The sequence below is a fragment of the Ixodes scapularis genome, unplaced genomic scaffold (assembly GCF_016920785.2).
Source record: "Ixodes scapularis isolate PalLabHiFi unplaced genomic scaffold, ASM1692078v2 PGA_scaffold6__148_contigs__length_123643588, whole genome shotgun sequence".
Lineage (NCBI taxonomy): Eukaryota > Metazoa > Arthropoda > Arachnida > Ixodida > Ixodidae > Ixodes > Ixodes scapularis.
This window is the reverse complement of record NW_024609881.1, coordinates 86,033,693-86,052,211: the sequence shown is the minus strand read 5'-3', so window position 1 is coordinate 86,052,211 and position 18,519 is coordinate 86,033,693. Positions and strand designations below refer to the sequence as shown.

At 47.1% G+C, this 18,519-nt stretch overlaps 1 protein-coding gene across 3 annotated transcripts in view; it reads left to right on the top strand.

The window, feature by feature from the left end:
* The window catches only part of LOC120840722, a 29,292-nt gene extending 11,760 nt beyond the window's left edge, over positions 1-17,532 (top strand). The window contains exons 2-9 of one of the 3 annotated variants that reach the window (XM_040211366.3): positions 10,708-10,894; positions 11,266-11,529; positions 12,186-12,260; positions 14,491-14,711; positions 14,862-15,021; positions 15,165-15,263; positions 16,103-16,223; positions 16,736-17,532. In XM_040211366.3, coding sequence (XP_040067300.1) covers positions 10,708-10,894; positions 11,266-11,529; positions 12,186-12,260; positions 14,491-14,711; positions 14,862-15,021; positions 15,165-15,263; positions 16,103-16,200 — 1,104 coding nt within the window. In that variant the 3' untranslated portion in view covers positions 16,201-16,223; positions 16,736-17,532. The remainder of the gene's footprint in view (positions 1-10,707; positions 10,895-11,265; positions 11,530-12,185; positions 12,261-14,490; positions 14,712-14,861; positions 15,022-15,164; positions 15,264-16,102; positions 16,224-16,735) is intronic. The other 2 variants (XM_040211364.3, XM_040211367.3) reach the window with 2 other exon arrangements.
* Positions 17,533-18,519: the final 987 nt, after the last annotated feature.

Here is an 18,519-nt window from a genome sequence, read left to right as displayed (position 1 = left end):
TCATGTGAACCAGAGCAAATGACGGTCAACGGGGCTGAAAACGCGCCGCAACAGCTGGAACTGAGAAACGGGGTCAAAGAAAAGATGACATACCACACAGACGGGAAAGAGACAGTTAGCTTTTCCCAAGAACGGACGGGAAGTGGAGATCTGGATAAGGAGCAGGGGAGACAGACGACTGGAGGTCAAACACAAAGAAGCCAGCACAGGAACTACAAGGAAGCCCTCATGAGGCAGAGAGCAGACCCAGATGACGGGACAAAGAAACAGGACAAAGAGAAGAAGGTGGACAAGAGAGTCTTAGTGGTAGGGGACACCAATGCCTTCAAGATAAAGAGAGCCACACTGAAGGTGGTAGATTACGACAAGAAAGTTCACTTTGCAACTAAGCCGGGAGCACAACTGAGAGAGTCACTCGAGAGAGCAGAGAGGGATGGGAAAATATGGAATGCAGAGGCAGGAGTGGTGGTCATACATGCGGGAGTGACAGACGTGCAAGGCGAAGAATCGGTGGAAGAAATGGCAGCGGAGCTAGGGAAACGGCTTGAGGACTGGACCACGAGAGCCCCGAAACATTTTTTTATGGTGTATGAAGTCCCAGAAATCAAAGACAAGGGGGACCCACTTAAAGAGAGGTGCGCCAAGTGGAACAGGCTATCAAGAGAGATCAGCCAGCAGCTGGGACCGAGGGTGGAGGTGGTAAAGAACACAGGAACGGGAAACGACATGGAAGATGGCTGCTACAACAGAGATGCGGCAATTGAAGAGGGACAAGCACTGGGTAACAGACTCAAGAGTTTTTTTAGGACTGAAATGCAAGGGGAAAAGCGTGACACCGATGAAAAGGCGACAGGAAAGAATGGAAGGCAGGCTGACTCTGGACCAGAGATTACAGCGACTCGAGGAACAACTCCAGAGGATGTGTCCCCCACAGGGACATGCCCACTAAGAAGAGAAAGTAGGAGGGATGGTGCCTGCAAAAACACGAGAGGCGGAAAACACAAAAAGGCACCAGACCGGGAAAGAAGGAAAAACAGACGAGCAAAAAAGAAAAAGAGGGAAGTGAAGATTGCCTTTTTAAACCTACAGGGAGGAAGGAAAGCAGGAAAATGGGAAGAGGCCTTTCAGATGTTACAAGATGATAAGATTGGAATGTTCGCAGTCACAGAAACCCACCTCAGAGATGAAGAAAGACCCCCGGATTGCGAAGGGCTTTTTTGGGATGGGGTAAACAGAAAGGACAGTGAGAGAAGGGGAGGGGGGGTAGGATGCTTTAGCGGGCCAGGCTGGCAGAGAGAAAGTCCAGAGTGCAGAGAGCACATGTGGTTGACGGGGACACTGGCGGGGAGAAAGGTGGCAGTGGCAGTGGTGTACCTGTGGACGGGGGCAGACAGCAGGGAGACAAACATCAGGCTAATCAAGTGCATTGAAAAAGACTATCACAACATTGGGAGACCTACCATTATGGTAGGCGATTTCAACGCACACCTAGAGGAGTTTGATGGGAGAACAGACGGTAATGGAAAGCTGCTGCAGGACATGGCGGAACACCTGGATATGGTAATCGTCAACACACAAGATAAATGCATAGGAAAGACGACATGGACGGCCAGAAGGATGAGCTCTACAATCGATTATTGCCTGGTGTCCCCGGACCTGTATGAAAAACTGAACTACATGGAGATAGACGAGGAAGGCGACAAGAGCTTGGGAAGTGATCACAACAGATTGCTGATCACTTTCGGAGGAAAGCCGACGGAAAAGAGAGTCAGCGAACCTATGAGACCACACCACATAACGCAAGCAGAAGCACAAACCATTGCGCAGAAACTGGAGGAAGAGGTGGAAACCAGGCAGGTGGAGACGTACGGGAACCTCATGCGGTGGTGGAAGGACCACCTGGAAAAACTGAAACGACCGACACGAGGGAAGCGGAGGAGAAAACGATGGTGGGATGTGGAGGTGAAGGAGGCCATTACAAGAAGGCAACTGGCAAACAGGACTCTGCGAGGGACCATCAGAAAACGAAAGGAGGAGAAGAAAGCCCCCCTACAGAAAGATTCAAGAGAATGGAGGGAGTACCAGACCAGGAAAATAGAGGTGACAGCTTTGATTCAAAGCAAAATGGCCAAGGTAGATAAGAGATTTTTGGAAGAACTGAGAGAGGCAGGACGTGAGGCCCCACTGAAGTTCTGGCGACATGTACAGGGCCAAACAGGTCGACCCAGGGAGGATGCTGTAATCAAAGACGATGCAACGGGAAAGGAACTGGACCCTGGAGAGACCAACCGGTACATTGAGAGGTGGATAGGGGACATGTTCACAGGGGACAGCCGACAAATGGACAGTGAGGAGGGGGAGACGGAGGACGAACTGCAGGAGCAACCGAGCAGAGAGGAAATCACGGAGAGGGAGTTAAATAGAGCAGTCAAGAGGATAGGAGGAACCACAGCCACTGGAATGGACGAAATCCCAATGAGGCTGGTGAAGGAGCTGGGGCCAGAGACGAGAGAACTGCTGCGCGAGATCGTCAACCAGATCCTGAAGGAGGGATGGGTGCCGGAGGAGTGGCGAACCTCAAGACTCAGACTCATCTACAAGGGAAAAGGGCAAAAGTCAGCGCTCGGAAACTACCGCCCCATAGCCATCACATCGGTACTCTACCGCGTGTTCACACAAATAATACGAGAACGACTGCAGACATGGGCAGAGGCAGAAGGAGTCCTGGGGGAGCTGCAGAATGGGTTCCGGTGGGGGAGACGCCTTGAGGACAATTTATTCGTGCTGACGCAGGCCATCGAGATTGCCCAGAAGGAGAACCGCCCCCTTTACATCTGTTTTCTCGATATCAGCAAGGCTTACGACACGGTCGAACATCGAAAACTGTGGACGCAGCTGGAAGAGCGGGGACTGTGCAGAGAGTGGATAGACCTCTTGCGAGAAGTGTACAGAGGGACGACGGTGGTGGCACAGTGGCAGCAGGAGACAACACATCCAGTGACCTGCTCCAAGGGCTTGAGACAGGGCTGCCCGCTGTCGCCGCTATTGTTTATGCTGTACATAGCAGGAATCGAAAAGCGGCTGCAGGAGAGTGGGGAGGGTTTCTCACTGGAATATTCGGAAGGCGGGGAAAGGAAGGGAGGAAAACTCCCGGGACTCATCTACGCTGACGATATGGTGCTGATGGCGGACTCGCTGCAGGGCCTGCAGGGGCTCATGAACGAGTGTGGTGCAATGGGAGAGGCCCTGGGGCTTAGCTTCAGTTCACACAAATCTGGGCTGATGGCCTTTGGGGCAGCAGAGGAAAACGGGACCGCCAACCTGTCCATTCAAGCCAATCCTGTACCTTGGGTGGACCACTACAAATATCTGGGTGTAAACCTACAGAAGGGACACCACTACCTCCTAGAGCACGAGACGAAGGTCAAGGCGAAGAGCAGGAAGAACAAGGGCATAGCAACGGCCAGGGCCCTCTGGGGATATAACCGATACGAGGTAACCCGAGCGGTCTGGAAGATGGTGGCGGTGCCGGGGCTCACTTTTGGCAACTCAGTGTTGTGCCTGTCATCAGGTACCAGGCAATACCTCGAGGTCCGTCAGAGGGAGGTGGGAAGGTCGGCACTGGGAGCAAGCCGAACAGCACCGAACGAAGCCGTCCAAGGAGACATGGGCTGGTCCGGTTTTGAGGCCAGGGAGGCCCGAGCCAAGTTGGACTTCGAGCGACGCCTCAGCCGGATGAGCGAAGAGCGCTGGGCCAGACAGGTCTTCAAGTATGTACATCTTCGATCCGTCCCAACCCGGTGGGTGCGACGGACGCGCCAGCTGGCACAGCGATACGAGGTCAACGGCCCACTCCTCTACCCAGCCGCGGAGCAGCCGGAACTGCAGCAGAGCATCCGCACGAGGGTGATCAAGAGCGAGACGCGGCGATGGGCGGAAGCGGCACGTCTGAAACCAGCGCTGGCCCTGTATGCCAGAGAGAAACAGGAGGTGAAGCGAATACCTTTCATGGACAACAGCAAGGGCAGTGCACTGCTTTCGGACGCCCGAGGCGGCATGCTGCGGACCCGCGTTTTCCGCGCGAAGTACATGGACATGGAAGTGAAGTGCGTCATGTGCGCGCAGGGAGCAGACGAGACGGCGGAACACGTCATACTGGAATGCACGGGTATAAAGCCGGACGTGACGTACGAACCAGACATGGCGGTGGCGCTGGGTTTCCGGGGCGTTGACGAACAGTACGACGCCGATAGCTCGCAGCCAGTGGAGGTGACAAAGAGGAGACTGGAGTATTGGTGGAGGAGAGCAAAAGAACACAACTACGTTTTTGGCTAGTGTAGCTACTAGCCAGGCTAGATCCAGCGCTGCTGAGATCCCCCGATACAAAGGGGTTAGCCCCAAATCCAATCCAATCCAAACAAAATTGATATCATTCAATAGACACAGATAGGCTCACAAAGTGTCGACACCATGATTGTTGTTGTTGGTTTTACTCTTGCATACAAACAAAAGTGACTTCCTGTCTCCTCCGATGTACAGTAAAACCCCCTTATCTTGGTGGCCCCTATTTCTTCTCGAATCGGTCACAGAGGACATAATCGCAGCCACTGAATTCCGCAAAATTAAAGGCCGCGAAAATTAAAGGGTCGCCAACATTAAGGGGTTTACTGTTCTTCTGAGTGTCACATGATGTTAACATTTCAAGGAGGCTGAAGGTATTGCTTTAAGAAAAAATTGACCTATGAAAAAAAATGCCCTTCTCCAGGTTAGGCACGCGAGGTTCTTTTGCACTACCTATAAGGCGGCAAGTTTGTTTCGGCAGAGCTTTTGGTAAAACGGAGTCACAAAAGCAGCTATACTTGGCGTCAACTATTTTGTGCTGCATTATTAAGCTAGAAAAAATTCCACAGTGTTTCGGCACAGCGCCATTTGTTGCGAGAGCATATGTGGTTTATTGCTGCATCCCATTTGCATGATCTAGAGAAACTAGCGCTGACAGAGTTGGAGCACTCCAAATATTAACAGCCGACTGTAGAAGCATTGAGAGATGCACACATGCGAACTGTGCATTACTTAAAGGTGGATTCGAGCAAAGGTAAAAACAATATCTATACTTACGGCGGCCATACTTGCCTTTCCCAAACACGACCACTTTTCCCTCAGTAGCACCATCCAGTAAGAAGCACCAGCAACACGCCCATGAGACGCCGCCGACTCCTGGATTGAATGACGACCCGCCTGAGCTCTTGGAAGGAGATCCGGAACACTGCTTTAGGTCAGATGTTGTATCTGGTGGGGCAGGGACTAAAAGTAAAAATTAACAAATTTATCTGAAGCGGTACATTCCTATAGGATGGCAGTATTTATTTTAGGCCAGTGATGCGCTTTAATCATACACAAATGGTTGGTTTATATGATGAACCAGCAGCCCCTATTTTGCTTAAGTGTAACGCAGTGTCTAACGTTACGTCCGACGGAACCCGAATTAAAAATTAAAGTTACGCCCAACGTAACTGTCAAGCATTCGAGTTACGTCCGACGTAACCCAAAATAAAAATTAAACTTAACATATTTACTCGAAAATAGGTCGAAGCCTACTTGTTGGACCCACCGAAAATAAAAAAATAAATAATTCAAATATATGTCGACCTTTTTTTTTTTTTATTTTTAAAAACGGGAAATTTTGGGCAAAAGAAACAAACCTTTATTTACATCACTCTCAGCTAAATCACGGGGCGATGCCAAAAACTTTATCACCGTCAGAACTTCTGGACATGTCATCGTCGTCCGAAGCTTCGTCAGCTGGGTAGACATCCTCGCAAATTCGCAACAATATTTCACTGACATCGTTGTAAAATGACGACAAGAAGAAACGAAAGAAGGTGCGAAGCGACGGAAGACAAACTACAAAGACGCAAGCAAAGCCGCCGTGTCGCCATGAGCAACACGCGAGCCAAGCCGCCTCAAACAAAAAATTTTTTTTTTTTTTTTTTTTTTTGTGCGCGTTTGCGAGGATGGAGGGCAAAGTGCATGGCGCATCGCGTTTCTTTCCTTCCCCGCGCGATGGCGAAACCAGATGCCCGAGAGGCGCGCGATAGCGGCACAGGGCACCGCGGTTGTTTTCGTGCACCAAAAGCGTTTTGAAACAAGAAGCGGCGCGGCTCTACGGCAACTCCGGCTCGGTGACTCGATAGCTCCATGCCTCCGGTAGGGTCGCAAAATTTGGTCGCGAATGTAGGTCGAAAGTCTTTATTCGCAATTTCCGAAAAAAAAAAAAAAAGAAAAAGGTTGATTTATACTTGAATGAACACGGTAGTCAGCCGCGCGACGAGACACACCTCATGAAAGCGATTGGTGCGAGCGACCAAGGCGATAAGCGACGTTTTGAGAAGCCCAAGAACCGAGCGGCGCAAGCAGCGAGAGTGAGAAATCTTCGTCGCTCGGCGCCGGCACTCGTAGCTTCTCGCCGTCGCTCGTCCCGTTGATCGCTATATTGCTTACATGCCGTTCAGAAAGGCGCTCTAAGTGCTTACCATTGCATTGGGACCAGCCTCGCATCCAACCGTAACCAGTCTTGACTTTCTTTTTAAAGCCGCCGAGGTAGAAGTTAACATCGTACATGCATCGTTTTCAAGCATGGCTCCTCGTTCATTGCTCGATTTATATTTTCCGTAATGACAAACAGCAATGAAGCACAATTATTCTAGTTCAAAATTGTTACGAACACTTGGCACGCATGCTTACACTGTAGCGCACCAAACGTAATTTAAAAGTAGAACGAAAACGGGACGAGATTCGCTTACCGCTTCACGGAGACGGACGTCTTCGGATCCTAGGCCTCACGGCCGAACTGGGAAGTCGCCTGCGGTCCGGCGATCGGACGAGTCGAGCCGGCCTGACCCAGGTTGACCACGCCTGGTTGAACTATGAGAGGCGCCGTCGAGTTGAGAGACAGAGACGCAGTAGAAACGGACCGTAGAACATCTGTCCCCCAAAACGCAGAACGAGCCAGCAACGCCAAAACCGCCTAAACCACTACGTCGCCATCTCCGCGACGACCGGAAGCGTGGAAGCCGGAAAGTCAGAAAAGGCGCGACAGCGGAAGCCACTGGCGGAAGCTTTAAGTTTCGGTTTCGCTTTTCTCCGACGCCGGGTTTGCGGCTGGTTGCGACGACGCGAGGGGCCACGAAAAGACGCCGAGTTGGCCGAGTACGAGTCACGGCCCACGATACGAGCAACGGGCCGTTTGCCGCTGTCGACCGGCGATGCGGTATCCGCGGCTTGGTGTCACGATCGGTTTGTTGCCGTGCACGCTGACTCAAAGCTCGAAGTTACGCAGTTCCGTTCCGGCACCAGCCGCACCACGTTTTCCGGTGCATCGCACGTGGAGGCCTTTCGACGCATTTAGTGACCGTAAAGATGGTGCCCGCTGTCTTCGGTGCTGTGGAAGAAGTTGCGAGACGGAAGAAGCATCGAAACCAAGGCGTTTAGGACTGCAGGCCGGGGCGCCGGTTCACTCTGAACGAGAGGCGACATGTGTGCGCACGCTTTGAGGAAGCCTCCGCGTTTCGCCGCGCCAGAACTCGCCGATCGCGACCGTACCCTGAGTCCGAGAGGCTCTTGCGCAGCCGGGAACGGCACCGAGGTAGGAGCTGCTCGTTCTGCGCTACCATGCAGTGCTCAACAGTGCTCGGGGCTCTCGGTGTCGTTCGTGCTCGCACCGATGTCTTTGTGACCCCTTCGGACACGCAAGTCGTACTTCGCAAAGGTTTGGACGGGGCCGCCCACACCGAGCAGCTCCGCTATATTCCGCTTAGTTATGATCACAATAAAAGCTTGCGTTTGTTCGCGGGAAAAAAATTGCGGGACCGCTCTCCGCGCCGCCGACGAGATTGGCCGCCTCCATGTTCTCAGCTGTTCACTCGCTCCCGCAGCGAGCGCCTTCCGATAATCCTCCCCGTTCCAAAATGCGATGCGATCTCCGTTTACATGGGCTGAATGAATGCGCACTCGACATCTCGATCCACCTCTGTCTGGCGACTTTAATGCGATGCGCTTTGCGCATTATGCCGTTTACATGACCGCATATGGAATGCGGCAACTGGATTTAATGCGACTAAGTCGCATTCATGTAAACGCGGCTTATGTTCTTTTTCGACATGTATGGTGTATGTAACGATACCGGTGGTAAACGATGGACGTTAAATTGGAAGATTGCGGTCGTCTTCTGCATGTATGATTTGGATATAACGGTGGTCGTGTGGTATAAGCGTTTTTTGTTGGAAAGATGCCGGTCGCCCACGTCATCGGACGCAAAATCATACCAGCACACCGAATCATATCGGCAAGCAAACTGGCTGCCAGTATAGACAGACCCGGAGCCATAGCGGTGCCTGTATCTCCAGTTATGCAGAAAGCCGAACCAAACTAGCTGCATACATAATAACAAGAAATTATGGTGGTGTCATACCCGAACTGTACAAGCAGCAGGTTTGTTTCTTGTACGTTTTTCCAATAGGGCTGTCAAGCCCACGACTCTGCCATGAGGAGATTGATTCTGCAGAGAAGCTGCTTGAAGAGTTTGTTTCTGATGCTGGGGACCTGTACGGTGAAGGCATTTACGTGTACAACATACATTCTCTGCTGCATCTTACTGCTGATGTGCGGAGGTTCGGTCACCTTGACTCCTTCTCTGCGTTCCGGTTTGAGAACTTTCTGGGTCAACTGAAGCGAGATTTGAAGTCACCAAATCGACCATTACAACAGATTGTAAAACGCTTAGAAGAGCGCAGTCATGCTGACTTGCATCCTAGAATACCACCGAAGCAGCAGGCATTGTTGCAAAAGCCGCATAATGCCGGACCAGCACCTCCAGGATTTAAGGGAGAGCAGTATCACAAGCTAGTTCTTCAAGGCATGGTTCTGGAAGTGAACCTACCAGACTCATGTTTTCTGATGGAAGATGGAAATGTAGTCGTCGCAACAAATGTTGTGTCCCGTGATGGAGAGATCAAGATCTGTGGCCAGTTTTTCAAGAGATTAACAAACTTCTATGCCGGCATTGTTGACACAACTGGACTGTGTACTTTCAGGGCTTCTCAGGTTTCGTCTGCAAATGCTTTGTGGACTGTTGAACAGGTCAAATCAAAGTGCTGCTGGCTTCCTTGTGGGGGTGAATTTTTGGTTAAGCAGGATAGCTCAGATAAGCAATATCTGCCGTAAATGTGCTCTCACTTATAGTGTTGTTTTAATGAGTATATAATCATCACGAATAAAAATAAAGTGTGTGTGCTAATGTCTTTGGCATAAATTATGTCTTTATGCTAATAACTGCTAGGGGATTTTTAAGGACATTTCTTCTGATTATAAGGCATCTGTAGGTTGAAAATTGAGGGATTAGAAAAAAGCTGCTATAAATAGAACTGTTTATATGATGGAAAGACCAAAATAGAAAAGCTGTAAGGTGAATGTCTAATAAAAGGTTAGTTTTCTTTTGCTCATGATGTGTGCTCACTACTTTAGCTCTTTAAATGAATGATAATGTGATTATCCTTTGACTTGGTGATTACACGTAACTATTGTCCCAACTGATAGATATCCCAGCTAAGATGCCGCAAGTATAAAAAGACTGAACACTCTACGCCAGAGGTACACAACCTTTTCGGGACTGCGAACCCCCAAAGCTTCTGAGTGCCCTCCGGCGACCCCCGCCTTAACTATTTTTGGAGCTCTCCGAGGCTCTGTAGCCGCCAGACATTTCCCCACAACCTCCAGTCTGTGCACCTCTGCTCTACACAAGTGAAAACCACTATGTTGTTAGCAGGTGTCTTGCGAAACGCAAGAAAGACTTGGCAAACTTTTAAATATCAATTTTAAGACCAGCAGGATCAAGGTGTCAACTGGCAGGCTTTAGAAGTCTTGAGAAACAGCCAACTGGGGTGTTTTGAACACAATACACTTTGTTTGCTTCCTTTTCTAGCAAAGAAAGAAAGCCCATGAAATATAGGGTGGTTCAAGCCACCAGGCTCGATCTGAAATGGACCGTAAAAATCAATGCCTGCACGTAACAATCTAAACTTTTCGTCAGCGGTGTATTTCACAGGTCGGTTTTTTCTTGTAAAATTATAAAGCGTAGTTCTCGTTCTGTAAAAAATAAGGCCAAGAAACTTGCCAGGGTCTACGGCGGGCAGCGACGTAAACGAGAGGGGTTCATTAGCGGGATGTGTTTGGCATTCGTATCGATAGATGGCGTCGGGAGCAGCCTCCGAAGTTGCAGCCGACCAGTGAAAGAAAGCAGACGACACGCAGACGAAATCCGTTGACAGCAAAAGCGCCACCGTTATACAGACACGTTTTTTTTACTCTAAGTTTTGCTTTTATTGTCCGCATTTATTTTTTAACCGAAGGTACATTTCAAAAAGATTATGCCCATTTTAACAAACCACGGTGGTCACGAGCCGTTGCGATAAGGAGGGAGCGCCATCTATCAATACAAATGCCAAACACATCATGAGTTTTCTTTTGTTTTAGTTTTAGTAATTTTCACCTTCATAAACCATGTACACAGCATTCATATTTTATTTGGTTTCATCAATATTCGATTCATGTTTGATTTGGTTACATCACTATTTGCACACCCCTAATCTTGTTACTTCATAAAACTTGTAGGTATGCTCTTTACTGACGGTCTCAAATTGAATTTTCTAGATGTTCTCGGTCGCCCATTTTATGAAGACTGATGACGTGGCCGTGGTTCCAACACGCTGGATTAAGAACGGGACAGCTCCCTGGCCACCGTTTAAAAATACTGCAAAAGTGAACAGTGCAGTGAGGGACAGAACGGAGCCAGGCAAAGACTGGCCAAAATTTGCCTGCAGGGTCATGTCATATACAGGTAAGCTCCGCCCTGAACGCCATTAGTTTTTTTTTTTCATTCTGAAGAGAGCACTGCTCTATTGAAAGTTATTACAATCCACACTTTCGCAGAATCTACAAAAGAGAAGGGGGTTTGGTTGTGAAATAATTCTTAAAGTACATATCATATCTGACTCCCTTTTTTTAGTTACTATGGTAACGGTACTATAGACCTCCCACTGCCTATGTTAATAGGACACATTGGTAACAGCTTGATAGCTACAAAAAGGCAGCATATGCTTCATTAGCAGAAGCTACGTACAGCTTAGACAAAACTCAGCAAAATATAATGCCTCACATTCAACGCACATTTTTTATTAATTCATTATCTACATAACATCTGACTTGCAGACAGTTACGAAGTTGCCCGCAAGAGGTCCATAAAGGCGGAGGAAGAGTCCGACCTTACATCGGAAGCAGAGACATCGCAAAAAAGAATACGGCGACCTCCGACATTTTTCGATGACTACCTCACTGACAGCAGCGATGAGGAGGGAGTAACTGAAGAACCACCTCCAGAAGGTGACATTGAATTTCTCGCTGAGCCCCCACCGCCACCACCTCTTCAAAGAAAAAGTGGAGCACATTGTGGAGGAGCAGGCCAAACTGATGGTGGCAAGTCCTTTTTTCTTACACGTGTTTTGAAGGAAATGGTTTACATGAACAAATACTAGTGATAAAGTGAAATGCACAAGGTAATCAAAACAAAACTACAGATCATGTATTTCACACTTCGAATGTTTGTAATCTAGAGTTGAGAAAAGGCCTTCCTAGACCCACGTGCAGGCTGTTATGTACACAGTGCGACACTTTTAGCATGAACATGACATCGGCGCTTTTTTGTGCTTTGCTCAAGCTGTGAAACCCTTATGGGCCCTTTTCACCGCATTAGTAATTTTGGTGATATCACCTGATTTGTGTAAGTAAAGCGAGTAAACCCGACGATGTTGTGTTTGTGCTAACAGCGTCGCATAGTGTACAGTATGGGCATGGTATAGATCAGGGGTGGGCAAACCGCGGCTCGCGAGCCGCATGCGGCTCTTTGCTGGTCCAAGTGCGGCTCGCGGATCCCTCGTAAGAGGACTCCCCCCCCCCTTCGCCCCTTTCCGCGTTTCCCCAAGAAAAAAAAGAAGAAAGGATTCCAGAATAAAGCACACTGCAGCTTGCAGTTTGACAGCCTTGTACTCCCATCCAAGGAAATACGCAACTGTGACATAGCAGTTCAACTGCTCATCCTTGTTATTACTTATGCATTGCTTGTGGTTTTTCAGATGACTTGGTGTTGCCCAAAGGAAGACCAAAAAGTGCATCTTCTTTGAACTGCTCTGCTGAACCTTCAAGCAAAGGCAAGTATATTTTGTGACTGACAGAAGAGTTAGGATGTATGTGCACTTTTGACACATGAACCTGTAAAAAGTAACTTCACTTAGTTACAAGTTTCTGGAAAATGTACCTAAAATACAGCAGGGGTGGAATAGCTGTACCATTTGCGCCAGACGCATATGTCTGCGCCATCCTGAAACATGTTGTGGAAACTGCGCCACAGCCAATACCTCGTGCCATTATGCACCAAAAGAATTGTATTTTGTCTTGGTTCCGGTTTTTATCGACCCGATTCGCAACAATGAGCGCATTTAGCTTGGTCGGCCTTGCACTCCTTTGCTCTGTTTATTCTCCCTGTGTATCTCGAGTCAGAAGCGCACGAAAAAAATTGGGGGTCAGACTCCAAGCGCTACACCACCTGCTTCTGGATTGTTATCCTTCAACCATAAGCGGTTAAAGGGCAACTCCGCTCAATTCCGAAGATTTCGGGATAATGAGTGATTTCGAATTAAAAAGCCCTAGTAAAACACACTACGTTGTTTGCTTTGCGAAAAGTGGGCTATATATTTTTAAATCTAATTTTAAACACGAGCTGAAATCGAAACCGAAACTTCGGCTCTGCCCGGCAACATTGGCCTCGGGCCGCCAAGTACATGGCCATCACGTGGTACGAGATGTCACGTGATCCTCGGCCCAACGACGGGCGGGATTGGGGCGGGCGTGTGGCAGGCGCGAGTGTCGTCTGCACCGCACTCTTCGCCACGTTTTGGTGTCTACGGCATTCGACGACGTCTGCACAACTGCGGCATAAGTCTGCGCACATGGTGTCCGTGGTGTGGATGAAACTCCGAGAGACAATAATCACAATCGGTGAGACGACGACGGCGGTTGTGACGCGGAAGACGGCGGTAACGGCGGGCGGCCGGACGGCTCCCAAGAAACGCGCTGCGCGGGCGCGTTACACCAATCATGTGGACACCGCTGAGCGCCGAGAGGCAACGTTGCTGACGTCATGCGCTACGCTCGCGCGGAGAAGTGAAAACAAGCAAAAGGGGGCCATGATAATGACGTTTAGCTCAATGTTGGCTCCGCCCATGCCATAGCCTTGACTGCGCTGTTGGTTGCGCCTGATCGCCCGCTCAAGTCAGCCGATTTCGACAACTTGGCGAGTTGCGAAGTTTGCCGGACCGTTTAAGAAACATTTAGACAGAACTGCGTCGTAACATTTCACTCGTGGTCTTCCTAGGCGATACTGAAGAGGACTGCATTGTTTTTTCAAAACCAAAAATGAAGCGGAGTTGCCCTTTAAGCACGTCAGCAGAAGTGAGGTCGAGTCGTTAAGAGTCAGATTGCCTGAGGCTCTGCGGCCCGGGATCCAGACTTCAGCCAGTTGAAGACAGGAGCAAAAGATTCCTGTTAGTACTTCATCGTTAAAAGTTGGAACCGCATTCCCACAAGATAAATCGTGATTTGATAGAACTGAAATGCGGTCCAATCCGAAACCTTGCCGGCCAGCAGCTCTCATGCAAGCGGTAGATCTGCTTGGCATACTTTAACCTTGCTCCTGCTTATCGCCTCGAATATGATAACTACGCTTAATCATAGTCTGCTGCTTCGTTATTGAGTTACACAATAGGATAAATTCGAAATTTATTGCCCTGTTCCTTCGCGCAACTGCACGTTCGTTGCTTGCGCACGTCACGTGATTCGCGCATGTAATTACTAAGACATAAACTGAAGTGCAGTGAAAACTTATCTGAGCTGCTCCTAGCCTGCTCCAGAATGTAGGTTCAGCTGCTCCCGTGGCTCCTCCCAAGTACATTTCATGAGTTCCAACCCTGTACAGATACAGATACCGAAAAATGAAAGTACCTAGGTTTTTATGTCAGGTACAACAAAGGTACCTAGATACCGATTTCGAGTTACTTGTACCTAGGTGCTTTACAACCCTGGCTGAGGCATGTCCTGTTTAAAAAAAAAAAAACTTTAGCCTTGTTGCTTTGCAGCATTGATGCATGCTGCACGTTGTAAGAATGGATAATTTGTTTGTGTAATTAAGCTAAGTGCTTCGGTAACGTGAGCAACAAGAGAAAAGTTTCTGTATCTTTAATGCTCTTACAGCTTTAAGCGATTAAAGTATTAACTCCTTGTCACCTTGAAAATGAATAAAGGCTTGTTTTTTTATCATCTTTATCGGAACACTCAATATTGATAAGGTTCTAACGTATTGCTCTTTTTTTTTTTTTTTTTTAGCTTTGGTCACAGTTCTTAGGGAACTTGAGTGTATTAAGGCACAGTTGACAAGCATGGCTACAATGTTGGCCAGAATACAGATGCATGTGAATGCTGATGACCCTACTGCCATGGCTGGTCCAGTCCATCCAGAAGACCTTCCAGTCTATCCAGTGAAGACAAGAGAGGAATTTGCCTTCCTGGAGGCTAGCTTAAAAAATGAAGCCATTTTTGCAAAGCTAGTAAGTTTCAAGTTGTTGTGCGTTACAGCCAAAGGTTATTATCCAGAACATACATGTACTGAAATAGTCATTGTTTTTCATCTTTCTTCTGTTCTTTGAGCAAGAGAAGCTTTTATGCGTGGCTTATTGTGGATAACTTTTGATTTCTAGGTGAAAGAGCTTGGCCAAATTGGAGGTAGAGATGTAGCCTCTACAACAAAAACGGTGTTTAAGAAACTTGTCGGAGATGAAGTTGCCGTCTTCTACAACAGAACCGGGCGAAACGGAAAGCAAGAAGCCGGGAAACTGAAGATCTTTAGCCTGATCTATGGTAAGAGTAATGTTTTTGTATCACTGTCTACACTATGGAGAGTAATGTGCTTGCATGCACCCGTCTTTTTTTTTTTTTATTATTAAGTATTACTTTACAGTGATCGTTATAAAACTTCTGATAGCTGTGCATATTTTTTTCAGCTGCTGTACGTGTAACCCGCAAAACTGCAACAGACGACGAGATGGGCCGCGCCATTGGTGATTGGCTGCGCTTCGCCAACGTCCGGCTCCGTGCTCAAGGCAAGCAACAACCTAATCTTTGCAGGAAGGATACAAATACATTGAAGCTGATGATTAATCTAAAAATCTCCTGAGGCTTACAAAATGAAGAATGTAAACCATGCATGAGATCTGTAACACAGCGAAGAGTTCTATTGTACTATCGCTATACATTGAAATACAAAGAAGAGAGCTTGTGGCTTTCTACAAATGCTGCACAAACTGGCCACGAGCCAGCGAAGCTTGCACATGTGTAGTTCGACCAAGGACACTAGATTAATCTCCAACTCTTGAATGCCTTGACTGGTGCCTGGTGTGTAAGCAGTGTACTGAAAGTTATGCGCTTTGTGTTCATATTGCAATTTATTGCAATAGTACATGCTCACTTGTATCATTGCCCCTCCCAATCAAATGCACCAGCAGAAGCAGTGAGCACAACTACAAAATAACGAAGGAAGCTTTGTTTACAATAATTTCTTATTGGAAAAAAGTAAAAATTGGTTTTCTAACATACAGAATGTAGCAGCCGAATAAGAAAGTTCTGCACTCAGCTTGATTTTCTTTGTCTTGCTTTCCTAGAAAATAGGGCAGTAAAAGTATTTCTGACAGCCGTTTGTGGGACTGATTGTGTGTTGCTATTGGGTGAGGCCAGCTGAACATACAAGATGACAACACAGAGAAAATTAGACAAACACGATGCTGGACTAAACTGTTTAATGGAGTGCATTTTTATTCATTTACACAGGAGCAGGTTGGCCCCAGACGGGGCCAACTGGTTCTTTTGTAAATAAAGTATGTGGATGAAGTTAGTCCGGCATTGTGTTTGTCTCATTTTCTCTCTTCCTGTTTTTGTGCTGTAGGTTCATTTGGCCCCATCGACAAGCGCTGCACCAACAAGCTCAGCTCCGGGTCGTCACAAGGTGTATTTTGTCGCGTGTTTCAATGTTGGTTTGCTTGAGCAGGAGGACTGACAACTACTAGGTACAAGTGACTCAACAACAAATTAAAGGATTTGATAGCATGTTGGTGGGAGTTAAGAAACAAACAAAAGAGAGACACTTATGACAAGAGATGCCACGGGTGTACAGTTCAACTAGCAACATCAATAAACTACCACAAGGCATTATTTTATTTTTGCTAGTTGAGAAATGTACCTGTGTTGTCTCTTGTCATAAGTGTTTGCTACTTTGTTTGTTTTTTGCAATCAATTCACTGTTTTAAGCACTTGAACAAGATTGTCATTTTCTTTTAGTTCGTAGTTATGTGGGAAATCAGGTCAGCCTTTTTGCGGCTCTATATGAACTCTCTTTCCCACTAGGATATTTCTAGTACACCCTAATTTCTTGAGGGGTTTCCAAACCTGCAAACCTTTGTCACAAAGCTAAATTTCGAATTAAGCTACACTGTTATGTTTTCCACGTATTATGATCATTTGCCACCTCAAATTTAGTTTCCGGCACTCTGTATTAATTATTTTCTTGTTTTGTTTGCAGCCAGAAAAGTCGAAAACATCCCATCGACAGAAACTGTGGTTTGACTTGGGAAGATGAAAATCAGTTTGTTTCAATTTTTTTTTTTCTGTCTAGTCCTGTTCTAGACTTTCTTCAGCCTATTTCATATTCTATTGTCATATTTTACTTTTTAAAGTGGCAATAAGGCTATTTAATGTCTCGACTTCTGTTCTAGTCTAGTGACAGGCTTTACTGTGGTTTGACTTGGGAAGATGAAAGTCTGTTTGTTTTAATTTTTTTTTTCTGTCTAGTCCTGTTCTAGAGTTTCTTCAGCCTATTTCATATTCTATTGTCATATTTTACTTTTTAAAGCGGCAATAGGCCTATTTAATGTCTCGACTTCTGTTCTAGTCTAGTGACAGGCTTTAGTCAGTCCTTTCCGGCTTTTCTTTAATACGATACCGTTTTAGTAATCAAGTTTTTCTAACTGCTTCTACACATGGCAATTGTATATAGTGCCAGCTGGACATAAAAGGATTAGAGAGAGATAAGAAAGACACACCGTTGGACTAGCAACTGTTTAATCAGATCATCTTTTTCTTCATCTACGTTGAGTTTCTCTTCTTTTTTATCTACACTGCATTTGATTTAATTGAGGAGTTCCTTTTCTTCTAGTCTTATACTCGAGCGTCTCCTCGTCTTCCATTTGTCCACCATGGGTGCGGCCCCTCTAAGATACTCACCTTCCTTGTGGTGTAGTGCGATGGAAGGTATACCCACACACTTGTCCGCTTTTGCGTCAATAGCAAAGGCCTCCAGGATTTCTCGAGTGAACTTGTGGCGGTTTCTTGCCAGGATGTTTAGGCTAGAAAAGTCTGGTACACACAGGCACATATGACAATGGGCAGGTAGGTGCTCTGCACGCTGTGGTGGCCTTCACCGAAGCTGCATGTTCTCTCGTCTAGTCACTGATGCACCTTCCCTTCTGTCCAATGTAACATTGACTACATGACATGGGATTTGGTGCACAACCTCCTTCTCACATTTGGTGTACTTGGCAGTTCATTTTCTCCTTGTTGGCCCTCTTGTTTACATGATGAAAAATTGCACACAAAGAGACAAGGGAAAAACACAGAAGTCAGAGAGGCGCATACTCGCAACTCTGGTATATTAAGTGAAGAAAGAAAAGATGAAGCACGATTCATGACGGGGGACATCAACACCAGGGGGTAAACAGTTCAGTCATAGTGAGGTGTTCGCAAAAAGGCAACTTCTTTTTCGCTCAAAGCAACCGACGGCTGACTAACGCAGAGATCGGTCAGACTCAAGATGGTGAACGCATCGAGCACCTCGCGCGTTTGTTTATCATTAAAGTGCCCAATGATTGAGATTTTTTTCTAAAGATGGTGTGCAGATAGAGGTCTTACAATGCACCAAAAGGTTGACCTCATACAGTTTATGATCGTGCTCTCGCAGCCAGTCATTCAAACACTTTCTAGTCTGTCCGACATAGCATCTTCCACAAGGAAGAGGAATGCTGTACACTACGCTCAATGAACGAGGAGTGAAAGGCTGCACATGTTTTTTGTGGCGCGTGTCTTTTTCGCTTTGGCGCAAACCTTAGAACAAATTTGTCACATCTTTTTAGAGGCTGATAATACTACGGGCACACCATACCTACTTACCACTTGTTTTAGATTATGCGATATCTTGTGTAGATACAATCTAAAACAAGTGGCAAGTAGGTGTGCTGTGCCCACAGTAATATCAGCCCCTAAAAAAATATGACAAATTTGTTTAAGGTCTGCGCCAAAGAGAACAAATTA